General features: G+C 37.1%; 1 protein-coding gene across 8 annotated transcripts in view; it reads left to right on the top strand.

The window, feature by feature from the left end:
* The window catches only part of LOC113233885 (chitin synthase chs-2), a 37,703-nt gene extending 23,993 nt beyond the window's left edge, over window positions 1-13,710 (top strand). The window contains exons 1-22 of one of the 8 annotated variants that reach the window (XM_026469123.1): window positions 1,558-1,685; window positions 4,193-4,437; window positions 4,593-4,759; window positions 5,458-5,785; window positions 5,870-6,069; window positions 6,158-6,476; window positions 6,562-6,782; window positions 6,869-7,136; window positions 7,216-7,478; window positions 7,651-7,861; window positions 7,948-8,148; window positions 8,386-8,612; window positions 8,699-8,866; window positions 8,968-9,273; window positions 9,356-9,597; window positions 9,879-10,032; window positions 10,112-10,264; window positions 10,523-10,699; window positions 11,885-12,052; window positions 12,138-12,381; window positions 12,565-12,716; window positions 13,049-13,710. In XM_026469123.1, the coding sequence (XP_026324908.1) occupies window positions 1,573-1,685; window positions 4,193-4,437; window positions 4,593-4,759; window positions 5,458-5,785; window positions 5,870-6,069; window positions 6,158-6,476; window positions 6,562-6,782; window positions 6,869-7,136; window positions 7,216-7,478; window positions 7,651-7,861; window positions 7,948-8,148; window positions 8,386-8,612; window positions 8,699-8,866; window positions 8,968-9,273; window positions 9,356-9,597; window positions 9,879-10,032; window positions 10,112-10,264; window positions 10,523-10,699; window positions 11,885-12,052; window positions 12,138-12,381; window positions 12,565-12,716; window positions 13,049-13,237 (4,716 nt within the window). In that variant the 5' untranslated portion in view covers window positions 1,558-1,572 and the 3' untranslated portion in view covers window positions 13,238-13,710. Of the gene's footprint in view, window positions 1-1,557; window positions 1,686-4,192; window positions 4,438-4,592; window positions 4,760-5,457; window positions 5,786-5,869; window positions 6,070-6,157; window positions 6,477-6,561; window positions 6,783-6,868; window positions 7,137-7,215; window positions 7,479-7,650; window positions 7,862-7,947; window positions 8,149-8,385; window positions 8,613-8,698; window positions 8,867-8,967; window positions 9,274-9,355; window positions 9,598-9,878; window positions 10,033-10,111; window positions 10,265-10,522; window positions 10,700-10,870; window positions 11,048-11,884; window positions 12,053-12,137; window positions 12,382-12,564; window positions 12,717-13,048 lie in introns of those variants that run through there. The other 7 variants (XM_026469135.1, XM_026469116.1, XM_026469128.1 and 4 more) reach the window with 7 other exon arrangements.
* The last annotated feature ends 296 nt before the right edge of the window (window positions 13,711-14,006 follow it).

The following is a 14,006-nucleotide window of genomic DNA, read 5'->3' on the forward strand; positions in this document are numbered from 1 at the left end:
AAAGGAAGGTCACGTCAGTGTTAAAATACACGATTTTAGATTATCTAGATTCCAACCTCGGCTAATAATAAATTCTGAGAAACCGAGACTACAGATGACACCAAATCAAATAATGTAACTAATCGAACCTTGAAATGATCTTAGTGACATAATAAGTTTCGAAGGGGCCCATTAAGATACACGTCTAGGCACGTAGCGACACCATCGCCACTTACTGATTTTTTTTATAAAAGAAAAAATGCGTATTTGACCTCCATCTCATGATTTGATTACGGTGATTTTCTATTCCTCACTTTAACTACAATGGTAATAAGTAGTATCTGACAACGATTTTAACATCTTATGAATGGCAAACGACACGTGCAAGAACAGGCATAACTTTCTTCATAGCGGTGCCATGAGTACGAGCAGTTGCAATTAACGGGCCAAGTAATTACACATGCCCACTGCTGCAGAACGAGGTACTCACTGCATAGTGGGCTAGACTTTGATAGCACTGCACAAAATATTTTAGCAAATGGGTAACTTTCAGGTTACTTTTCTCTACCTACTCTCGGTGGCAATTTTTATTATTTAAACATTTTAGAACTTCGTCAAGGAATTTTATATTCGATTGTAGTACATATAAGATAATATTCTTGAAAATTTAAATAATAAAAATTTTCACCAAAATTAGGTAGAGAAAACTAGCCTGAAAATTATCCAAATTTAAAAGATTCGATATTTTCGCATATTACGATACGTGCCAGCAGCAACCTCCTGAAGATTATTGCGGCTAGCAGTGAGTGCCCCATGATGCGGCATTTAATAATAAGCACAAAATCCGCAGTAGAATTTAGGTCTAAATCCGTAGGAAAAAACCTAATTATATTTTATTGTTACAAAGATTTCAAGGCGCATTGTTGTCCATAATAAAGATTTATTATTATTATTATATTCTCGAATGCAAAGTTCTCGAGTGGAAATGAAATTCCACTCATCTCCACCAGTGAGGGTGTGGTAGGGAAGAGTGGAAATAAAAAATCACTTATATAGTTGTGGGTACAGCTGGTAGAAACCTGTGGAACAGGAGCCTTAACTCGAGTAGCATTTGAACAAAAATATCTAGAAGTGATTTATTAGTTACATTAGTAAGTGTAATTATCAAGCGAAATACAATATGTCATATTATATAGCTTTTCAATTGTTATTCCTATTTGTTACCCAACATATCTATAATGGTATTGACTTCATTTCGTAAGAAAGGAAGTGTTTTTGCGAAGTTTCGGAACCGATATTTAGTATTCATATTTTGTCCATCATGTGTGACAATGGCGTATCATCGTTTCACGTAGCTGGTGGTCAGTAGTGGCGTGGTACCACCAGTCGTTGTTGCGATCGCACCGCTTGCTGTACTTCTAACAATGATTTATTAAATTGTATTCGCATCGACAGGACACGTTAGCAATCTTTAATCCTTTCAAAACTTCTCCATACTTTCCTTACATGTTTAAGTGATATTTTACGGTTTTTTTTTTCCAAAATGTACAGTGTTAACGTTTAAATATAGTATATTTTAAGTAATTTGTAACAATGAGTGACCAGGATCGTAAAAGTTGTTATGAAAGGGAGGACGACGTTTACGGGCCTAATAATAATAATTCCCTTTATAGTAATGGCACTTTACATTACTGTAGTATTTACAGGTATGTTGTTGGATTGTTTAATATAATTACGTATTATCTTTTAGATGTACGTGTTATTATATTTAGCACCGTGTATAATATATCTTGCACAGTCTGTTTTTTTATTTTATAACCATTTTGTGTAATAATTTAAATAAATTTAAAATGACTTAATTAAAATACAGAATAAGTTTAAAGTACTTAATTTATTGCGATGTAGACGTGCTCTAGTAAATATGTTTAATCTTAAAAAGACGAAGTTTTTAAGTTCTGTGTTAAATGTGACTAATTTTAGTATACGGTATAACAGAAATGTACAAAATAAATATGAATTTTTCTTGAGCTATGAAATTACGCCGTTATGTATTGACACGCGTGTGCGCATATTAATCACAAACTTTCTAAACTTTTCTGTACGGACGTTACTTTTCAAAGTACCTATACTAAACAAGAACATACGTAACACAATTAATAATATATTTATTTGGACAACGTTAATCCATATTTAAATTAGTAACTTACGACTTATAAACTATGTTAGCACTTCATTTCAAACTTAGATCGAGTAAAATCTATCAGGTGCTTTAGAGAGGTCTTTCCATTTTCACAGCAATCATTTTCAAGTTGCTGTTGCTACTGCGATGTAGTCTATTTAAAAGAGAATCGATTTTCCGTAGTAAGGCGGAAAGGTCCCGCAAACATCCCAGACGTGTTACAGAACTTCGGCAACCACAACAGCATCCTGAAAGCGCTGCTGTATTGCGTGCTGAGAGCAATTTACGACTTTTGTGTTTATCGGTTCCACAGGCTACCCGCGTAAAAAGAAAAATCGTCTGCTTAAAGGTAAAACCACATAAGTGACATTTTCCACAAAAATCTACAAATTATGTACCAGTTGCAAGAAATTCACCATCTTTCTGCAGATAAAACTCTTATCAAAATTATAGTTTTTTTGTTATTGAGTTTCACGTGCAGAAAGACAGTGATTGTCTTGCCACAGCTATATAAACTGCTTCAGTGGCCGAACGGTTACCATGCATGAGTTTGGGTGTAATTTGTGGTTGTCTATATGTGTGTCCATGGCACCTGCGATACATGGTTGCGGGGCTATGTTGAGTGTGTGTGTAGTTATTATTATTATTATAAATGATAGACTTTTTGTTTAAAACGTCAGTTATGTGGTTAACTCACACCTTTAAACACACGAAATGTACAAATTTATATTTACACTTAATAAGAGTTAAATTTATTTTGAGTCGTAGGTACTTTGTTAACATATGATGTGTCAGGTGAAAGAGCTGACAGCTGTAATGAATACAAAAACTGTAAAGTAAAAAGCTTTGTTTGTAAACAACCAAAAATTTGTTGTAAGAAAATTGCTATTTAACTAGCATTCATACGCAACTGCCATTACCCTCGGTCAAACGGTCGGCGTGGGCTTCGCGGCGTGAGCAGCTTCGGTCGCAATGTCTAATTGGGTTACCACAGTGCGGCGCGTTCTTACGTAAACTCCACTGTCACAACCAAGCGCGGCAAATACGCGGGCGGGCTACAGGCCGTGTTGAAACCATTATGCATTGTAATAAATTTACACTAGATTTCCGCTCACAGCTTACCCTGAGTTCTTCACGGAACATGGAAAATTGTATGTCGTATGAAACATACATGAATGTAATCTTATTCTACATGTATGAATATTTCTTAAGGAATGTGGTTCCGCAATCTTGTTCGCTTTTTCTAACTAGTATGTTAATAAAAAATTACTGTACGTATAGGCAATTCACATGGAATGTAATAGATAAAATAATCATAAAGATTATACACAGCTGACGAAAATGTTATCGGAAGCGCAGTATTGGAAGGAAGTAACACATAATAACACAGCGACAATATTGCAAGACTTCTGCACGAGATTTCTCTGTCGTGTGTGAAAGTTGTTTTTCTTGCCGTTGTACCAAGACGGCATTGGTTTATGTAGAATTATTCATATATATCGCACACTTCAATTATATCGGCATTTGCGGAAGTAAATTATTTCCGGTTTAAAACCGAAAAAACTAACTTTTTTTCGGTTTTTTGAGTTTCCGTGATAACAATAGCGAAAAACGTACAAGCCAATCTTTCCACTTAGTTTTTTTCATAGTGTCCCTCTCTATCAACCTCTTGGTTATACGGAAAGGGCATAATTACCTCTGCAAGCAAGTCCACACAGGGACCTTATTTAGTCGGGTCCTCACTCCAAATCACCATGTGAACAGAGATTTCATCCTGTGCTCAAAATACTAGTACCTTGGGTGAGCGACTCCGGGTGCACATACAGCATCCTCCCTATTATTCTGACACCGGCCACTTAGCCCGGCGAGCCCATACCCAAAGTCCGCGTTCACCAGAGACGTCCTTGAAGGCGTATCACTGGGGCTGGGCTCTGGCCGGACGCCTGTCTTACCCTGACCTTACAGGGGAACTCATAGTCCCCTGGAAATCTCTATCCATAATAAAAATTTTATGGTTGTCATTCTTGTTTCCAGCCAAAGAACAGTACAAGAAACAAAAGGATGGGACGTGTTCCGGGAGTTCCCGCGCAAGCAGGACAGTGGATCCATGGAAAGCCAGAAATGCCTGGAATTCACAGTGCGACTCCTCAAGGTGCTGGCGTATCTTATCACCTTCGTTGTGGTGTTGGGGTCTGGCGTCCTCGCCAAGGGCACTGTGCTCTTCATGACCTCGCAACTCAAGAAAGATAGGAGGCTTGCTTATTGTAATAGGGATTTAGGTAAGTTCAATTAGAATATACAATACTACATGTAGATAAATTATTCGTAATGCATTCCTCTCACATGCCTCTATCATTTTTCCATATTAATAAGAGTGTGTTACAAAGTACACATATAATTCAAAATAAATGACGAATCGTTTTAAACATTTCAGGTAGAGACAAACAATTCGTGGTGAGTTTACCGGACGAGGAACGTGTAGCGTGGATGTGGGCTTTATTGGCAGCGTTCGCAATTCCCGAAATTGGCACCCTCATCCGATCCGTCAGAATATGCTTCTTCAAGTCATCTAAACAGCCAAGGAGCGCCCAGTTCATTGCGGTGAGTTAAAGATATCGCTTCTAGTTACACAATTCAGCCAAGCGCGAAATTATCCTTTTGGTTCTCTATTGTTAGACTTTTTATTTCGCACTAACGTTTCACTTAAAAAAGCCGTGGTACCCTAATGTTGAACTTACCGCCTCTCAAGCAGAAGCCGTGGTTTCGAATCTGGGCTCGTACCTGAGTTTTTCGGAATTTATATGCAAAATATAATTAAAAATTTACGATGAACTATTCGATGAAGGAAAACATCGTAATGAAAGCGATGAAACTTGCACCTCGACGAAGGTTCACAACTTTCGGAAAACGTGTGAAGTCCCCAACCCGCATTGGGCCAGCGTGTAGGACTATGACAAAACCCTCGCCTGAAAGGAGACCTGTGCCCAGCAGTGTGACGTATAAATGGGTTGATGATTTTGTTTATACTATCAAGTGACTGGTCGACGAACAAGACGTGCGCCTGATAGTAAGTTACACGTCTGCCCATAACAGTCTGAGGGGCACTGCCAAACTGCCACTGCCACATCAACAAGAGACATAAGTTGACAAGTCCCATGTGCCTGTATTTTCACCAGTACCCCTATCCTTCAAAACCGGAACGCAGTAATGCTCACATTACAGCTTGCCGGCAGAAATAGGTAGGTAAGTGAAATTACTTATCAACTAAAAAATTTAGCCGTTTTATTCATTTCTTACAGGTGTTTATAGCTGAATCTCTGCACACGATAGGGGTGGCATTATTGTTCTTCAAAGTGCTCCCGGAATTGGATGTAGTAAAGGGCGCAATGATCACAAATTGCTTGTGTATAATACCTGCCATTCTGACTCTTTTATCTCGCAACTCACGAGATTCAAAACGCTTTGTAAAAGTGATTGTGGACATGGCTGCGATAGTTGCCCAAGTGACTGGAATCATCGTGTGGCCGCTTTTAGAAAACAAGCCCGTGTTATGGCTGATCCCAATCTCAACTTTTTGTATATCGCTTGGTTGGTGGGAGAACTACGTTACAAGACAAAGTCCTATCGGTGAGAGCAAATCCACGGACGAAATTATTTCATATTATTTTATTACGGAATAATAATGTAACACTTTGTTCTCAATATTTCCAGGTATCATAAAGACCCTGGGTAGGCTAAAGGATGATTTAAATGTATCCCGCTACTACATATATCGCTTCATATCGGTATGGAAAATACTGCTGTTTCTCGTGTGCATTGTGTGCAGCGTATGGATGGACGGCGACGACCCCGCTATGTTTTTCCAGTTATTCAGTGCTGGTTTTGGACCGCATAATATTGTGGTCGAAGAAGTAAGAAAAAAAATGTTTACCCACAGACTGTATTTTTATCTGACAAATATGACGGTTTTTAATATCTTGATATACTTATTTTTTCCAGGTTCAAGTCACGCTCGGTGGCACGGTCGTTCCGGACCTAGCGAATGTTACTTTAACAGGAGATTCCGTAGAAGTGGCAGCGGCATACAAATCTGCCTTCTACGTCATGCTCATACAAATATTTGCGGCATATTTTTGTTATGTCTTCGGGAAATTTGCTTGCAAGATTCTCATACAAGGCTTCAGTTACGCTTTCCCTGTCAACCTGGTTATACCTTTAGTCGTCAATTTGTTAATCGCTGCTTGTGGAATTAGAAACGGTGACAATTGTTTCTTCCATGGAACTGTACCTGACTACCTCTTCTTTGAAAGTCCATCTGGTGAGAACACAACAGATCATACGTTATCTTTACAATTATGGTTTACGTATTGTAGGCATTATCTAACGATTATTTTAATTTGCAGTGTTCACGCTAAAAGATTTTATCACTAGGCAAATGGCATGGGTGTGGTTGCTGTGGTTGCTTTCTCAAACATGGATCACGATTCATATTTGGACACCGAAGGCGGAACGTCTGGCTTCAACAGAAAAGCTGTTTGTGGTGCCAATGTATAATGGACTGCTCATTGATCAAAGTATGGCTCTAAATAGAAAAAGAGACGACCAAAAAGATGTTAAAACTGAGGTACAGTCTCATTATATACAAAAATACTGCTAAGTAAGTTTGTTCATACTAGTGTTATAAATGATAATACGTTTTTTTTCTTACAGGACCTTGCGGAAATAGAAAAAGAGAAAGGCGACGAATATTACGAAACGATATCAGTACACACAGACAACACTAGTTCCGTTCCTAAAACTATCAAATCTTCGGACCAAATTACGAGAATCTACGCTTGCGCTACTATGTGGCACGAAACTAAAGATGAAATGATAGAGTTCTTGAAGTCAATTTTACGAATGGATGAGGATCAGTGCGCTCGTCGAGTTGCGCAGAAATACTTGAGAGTCGTTGACCCAGACTACTATGAATTCGAGAGTAGGTGTTTACTATAAATAATCAGGTTTTTATCTCAATAAGGACATGAAAATTTAAGAAATATGTTAATATTTTTCAGCTCAAATATTTTTGGACGATGCTTTCGAAATTTCTGATCACAGCGACGACGATTCCCAAGTGAATCGATTCGTAAAGCTTCTTGTAGATACCATCGATGAAGCTGCCTCCGAAGTACATCAGACCAATATTCGTATCAGGCCACCGAAAAAATTGCCCGCACCGTATGGAGGAAGGTTGACTTGGATCTTGCCCGGAAAAACTAAAATGATATGCCACTTGAAAGATAAGGCAAAGATTCGACACAGAAAACGTTGGTCTCAGGTAGACGTAGCAATATAGATTTTGCAAGGGCTAATCTTTGAAATTTATACCTCAAAAACAATAATTAAAAATAGAATGGAGAAGATATTATATTTACTTTTGAGAGATATAAAAGTATTAAATAAAGCCAAATTGCTTATCGTATTTGAGTTAAAATGTGTTTTTTATGCAGGTTATGTACATGTATTATCTTTTGGGACACCGTTTGATGGAACTGCCTATATCTGTGGACCGTAAAGAAGTGATGGCGGAAAACACATACTTGCTAACACTCGATGGAGATATTGATTTCCAACCACCTGCTGTCCGGCTTTTGATTGACTTGATGAAGAAGAACAAAAACCTGGGAGCAGCTTGCGGGCGTATCCATCCTGTTGGTTCAGGTGTGATAAGTGGCAGATTCTAAATTTTAAGGACGTTACAATAATAAATACCTCAGTATTAATGAATACTAATCATCATGTTTCAGGTCCTATGGTATGGTATCAGTTGTTCGAATACGCTATTGGTCATTGGCTGCAAAAGGCAACTGAACACATGATCGGATGCGTACTCTGTAGTCCAGGATGCTTCTCTTTGTTCAGAGGAAAGGCTTTGATGGACGACAACGTAATGAAGAAATACACTCTCCGATCTGATGAGGCCCGGCATTACGTACAGTACGATCAAGGTACCAATTATTAAATTTTTATAGTAGCTTTGTTTCTGGAGAAAACTAATAATATTTGCTAATAATTCCAAAAGGCATATTTGGAATTATTAGCAAATGTTCATTATAAGACATAGAGAAGTGATTCAAGCCTCTTAAAGGTTACTCTTGATGGATGTTATTAAGAACGGTCATATTTACTAGTCATTTGCCGTAGTGTTGGGTTTAGGCAACACTCATGTATTTTCTGCTTTACAGGGGAGGATCGTTGGTTATGCACACTTTTATTGCAACGTGGCTATCGTGTAGAATACTCGGCTGCATCAGACGCGTACACACACTGTCCCGAAGGTTTCAGCGAGTTTTACAATCAGCGTCGACGATGGGTGCCATCCACAATCGCCAACATTATGGACTTGCTAGTGGACTACAAGCACACGATCAAAATTAACGATAACATATCGACTCCTTACATAGCATATCAGGTGAAAATTTACATTACATTACTTGCAGCTGCAAAATTTTTATTATTAACATCTTAAATTTATAATATTGTGCTTATTTTCTACAGATGATGTTGATGGGTGGTACAATCCTTGGTCCCGGCACTATATTCCTTATGTTGGTGGGTGCCTTCGTGGCTGCTTTCAGAATCGATAACTGGACTTCCTTCGAATACAATTTGTACCCGATTTTACTATTCATGTTTGTTTGCTTTACAATGAAGGCTGATATTCAGGTAACTATCCTAATCAATACTTTATAAATACTTTATAAATTAGTACAATCTATTTATTTTTCATCAGATATTTTAAGGGAACTAACTCATTTATGTTACAGTTGCTAGTGGCACAGATATTATCAACAGCATATGCAATGATAATGATGGCTGTAATAGTCGGTACTGCGCTTCAATTAGGAGAGGACGGGATAGGTTCTCCATCAGCCATATTTTTGATAGCACTTTCGAGTTCATTCTTTATAGCAGCTTGTTTACATCCACAAGAATTTTTCTGTGTAGTACCCGGTATAATTTATCTACTCTCAATTCCATCTATGTACTTGCTTCTAATTCTTTATTCCATCATAAACTTGAACGTCGTATCATGGGGTACTCGTGAGGTACAAACGAAGAAAACTAAGAAGGTCAGTTACATTTATATAATAATTTTATTTAACCATTTATGTTGAGAATTAAAACTCATGAATCTGTGGTAACGATTTACAGGAAATAGAAGAAGAAAAGAAAGAAGCAGAGGAGGCTAAGAAAAAAGCAAAACAAAAATCTCTATTAGGATTTCTGCAAGGTGTGAACAAGAACGAAGAAGAAGGATCAATAGAGTTTTCATTTGCTGGACTGTTCAAATGCATGCTATGCACACACGAAAAAGGAGGCGAGGAAAAAGTACAGCTTTTACACATCGCTAATACGCTTGAGAAATTGGAAAAGAAAATTGAAAACGTAGAAAGGTAGGTTATTAATTGTATCAATTTGTAACACGATGTTGTAAAACAAAACAGATCGACAAGAACAGGTCGGATGTATCGGTATACGTATGTATACCACGCACATTATTTTGACTGGTAGCACACGTTTTACAATTAGCTTGACTGAGATACCTTGTAAAAGGATATATAGATACCTTGTAAACATTATACTGACACAATAAAGTAATTTGTGTGAATACAGGCCATTAATTTGTTTAACGCTACCTAGTCATACATTAAAATTTCACTGAACATTATTGTAGGACTATTGACCCTCACGGCGTTAGCAGAGGTCGCAAATTATCCGTAGGACTACGTGGAAGCACAAATGGAGACCATCTCGATGCTTTGGCTGAGGGTCCAGAGGGAGATAATAGTTCTGACTCGGAAACCGACACACTTTCAACGTCACCAAGGGTAAGCAAGGTTAAAAATCTTTTATATGCCGCAATGAAGTCAAGAAAAAATTGTAACATTGTTTTGGAAATGATTGCAGGAACGAAGAGACGACCTGATTAATCCGTACTGGATCGAAGACCCCGATTTAAAGAAAGGAGAAGTAGACTTTTTGAGTCAAACTGAAATCCAATTCTGGAAAGATCTGCTGGATAAGTATTTGTATCCTATTGACGCAAACAAAGAGGAACAGGTATTGAAAATATCAAAGAAGCCCTTAAAGACTTATTTATCACGTACTGTATTCAATTTTTGTTGAAAGTTCTTTCTATTACTTTTTTTGTTTATTAATGCTGTTTTTGTCTTCTTTAATTTAATTTATTATCCTATTATCCTTAGTAGATAGTCTAAGTAGATTGATATTCTGCCGTGTCTACTAATTAAATTTTTTTCAGGGTTGAATATCTCTTGCATTTTTCTGTTATTTATGTTATTCTTCCCCCAATTTTAGACACGTATTGCGAAGGATCTCAAAGAGTTGAGAGACTCGTCTGTCTTTTCCTTCTTTATGATCAATGCTCTCTTTGTGCTCATTGTGTTCTTGCTACAACTGAACAAGGACAACCTCCACTTTAAGTGGCCCCTCGGAGTCAAAACTAATATTACACTTGATGAGGCTACGCAAGAGGTAAAGTTAAAAACCATCTTCAAGCGCTCGACCTTCAACGATGACTCGGGACCACGACAAGCATAACAGTACAACTTTATAAAAAACGACCCAACTTAGTCTGAATCCCAGTCACCTTTGAAAGTTGATGCATTTTTACTAAATATGTTTGTTTTTATTTAACTTTTACAGGCTCGAATAGCTCGTGATCTGATAGAACTTCGCAATAAGTCAGTTTTTGCGTTTTTCATGTTCAATGCTTTATTTATATTGATAGTATTTCTATTGCAACTGAACAAAGATCAACTCCACGTGGATTGGCCTTTGGGAATAAAGACAAATATTACAGTCAACGAGGATACAGGCGAGGTACAGCGATAAGTTGCCATAGAATACGTGTCACTTCACCAGTCTAACGACCTTCTTCTAACCGATCTGTCTTGGTATGGCACAATTGCATGGAGTCCTGATGACACCGAGAACGACACTTGGGCGTCACTTTAACGGTTTCACACATACGGTCTACTAAATATCCATGGCCCTATAAAGTTCCTACCCTTTAGATTAGTAGGTAATATCACTGCAACAATAGAACCACTTCAATCCGCAACGTGTTATACCGTTCCCAACCTATACTTCCACACTTCTAAGATGCGGTCTTTCTATCATAAGGAATTGTTTTTTCGTTCTAATGATTTAGAATGCAATCCTAGCAAAGTTAGCACTCTACCCAACTACACAGAGGAGTTTATTAATATCTCTCTCTTTATTAAGGTGACGGAATTTCTTCTATTAAACATGGTATCAGGTTCACTCACAAGTTTCCCTTGTAAATATTTCGGAAGACGTGGTGTTTGTTAACATTATGAATACTCTGTCTTCGAGGTTCACTTCGAATACAATACAAAATTTTACGTTCTATAAACGATTTTAGTTGTTGTATTCAAGTGAACTCAAGTGGCGTGGATGTGAACTATTCTGTATAACATTTTACACATTTTATGTTCATTAGCCGTTATAATTTCGTGCACAGTGAATTTACAATTTGTTTGATCGCACCTGTCTGTAACAAAAGTTCAGATCATTCAAGTTAATATTCCATGTCATTTTGTGTTTCTTCACTTTAATAAAATTGTCAACTGTACTAATTTATCATCATCTTTGTAGAATTGAAACATATTTAAAACGAACCAATAAAATTTTCAGGTGATAATCTCAAAGGAATATTTGCAATTGGAACCTATTGGATTGGTGTTTGTGTTTTTCTTCGCCCTCATTTTGGTCATACAATTCACTGCTATGTTGTTCCATCGATTCGGAACACTGTCGCACATTCTCTCATCGACGGAACTGAATTGGTTCTGCACAAAGAAGGTAATAAATTACATATTTAATGTAATGTGATCTGAAACTTTTTAGTACCTAACGAATGGTAACATTCAACTAATATTTCCTACAGTCTGAGGATCTGTCGCAAGATGCACTGCTAGATAAGAACGCAATAGCAATCGTGAAGGACCTACAAAAATTGAACGGATTGGACGATGATTACGATAATGACTCAGGCTCAGGTCCTCATAACGTGGGCAGAAGAAAGACTATTCACAACTTGGAGAAGGCCAAACAGAAGAAGAGGAACATAGGCACTCTGGACGTGGCATTCAAGAAACGATTCTTTAATATGAATGCGAATGATGGACCAGGTAAACTCTACGTCTCATTTGATACACATATTAAAAAAGTAATATAGTAAACCTACAATAGACCAAACTATAGAGAACCATGAACCAGTATATAATAATCACCTTTTTTTATGTAAATATTGTCATCATATTAAGTATTCATTAGAAAGCACTATCGTTAAATTAATTTAATGAAATTCACAGGTACACCTGTCCTGAACCGCAAGATGACGCTGCGTAGGGAAACATTGAAAGCTTTAGAAACTAGAAGAAATTCCGTGATGGCGGAGCGAAGGAAGTCGCAGATGCAGACGCTTGGCGCAAATAATGAATATGGTGTCACTGGAATGGTGAATGTTCGTTACTTAACTCTATTATGCGTAGAAGAAACTATACAAATGCTAATTTGGGAGATCTAATTTGCGAAAACGTGTTGCGAAATTGAAGCAATTGGCTGGAATTGATTTTTTGAAGTAATGAAAATCTGAGGGCATTAGGCTCGAGTTGTACTATGGGATCAGAACAACCTATATGATGTTGTCTAATGTTTACTTATTTAACAATAAGATGTATATGGGTTGATATGTTGATAAAGAAATACTGACATTCATGGAAAATTGTGTACAAGCCAGGACACATGATCCTGCCTATCAACTACTTCTAAAGTATAATAAAACTTATTTTTCAGCTTAACAACAATCACGGCGCCCCGCGTCACCGGACGTCCACCGCGAATATTTCAGTCAAAGACGTATTTGCTGAGCCTAATGGTGGACAAGTAAACCGCGCCTATGAAACGTCGCTAGGCGATGAAGATGAAAATTCTATGAGACTGCAGCCGAGACCAAACCAGGTCTCGTTTCAAGGAAGATACTGAACGACATGAGTAACGACAAAGAAATAACAATGCTCACCAAGGACTCTCTTTGGCTATCAAATAAAAGCTTTAAACCGTAATCTCTGATGAAAAAGTACACTTACAAAAATCATTAGTAATATACTAAATGCTCTTGGCTTTGTAAAGCAAAGACTATTGAAAAAGTACAAGAGCCTGCTCGAGCACATGCCATCTTGTTAGATATCGTAAGTACTGCAAAGTATCTTCACGGGCAACTAGATTGCCAAAACTTTAAACAAGTTGCTAGATTAATTGAATGTAGATACTCATTTTGTAATATAGATTTTCATGCTGAAACCTTTTTGTGGAACGATTAATGTATTGCTCGTGATATTTCCAAACCTTTTTCTATCTATTGTTGATTAAGAGGATATGGCAATATTGTCATGTCAGTCACAAAAATCTAGTTTTTCAGCTACTACTTTTAAGACTTACGAATTTACACTGCCACTTTGTAACGTATGTTTTATACTATTATTATTATTAGAATAAATTTTGTAATAAATAAAATATTATAAAAAAATTATCATTTCCTTTTTAACCTGAGGTGTGTGGATAATACAAATACGGATATTTCAAAAATAAAAATTAATATTTATTATTAAAGAGCATACATTTAATACACAACTATGACAGAAGTAAGCCGTTCACACTATGATTTTATTTGATGGCTCAAAATTATTTAAGCCTTTATTCATCAAATATTTGGTGAAAATACCTAAATTAGATCAACTGTTAAATAATTTTT

The sequence above is a fragment of the Hyposmocoma kahamanoa genome, unplaced genomic scaffold (assembly GCF_003589595.1).
Source record: "Hyposmocoma kahamanoa isolate Upper Pololo Valley unplaced genomic scaffold, ASM358959v1 102, whole genome shotgun sequence".
Classification (NCBI taxonomy): Eukaryota; Metazoa; Arthropoda; class Insecta; order Lepidoptera; family Cosmopterigidae; genus Hyposmocoma; species Hyposmocoma kahamanoa.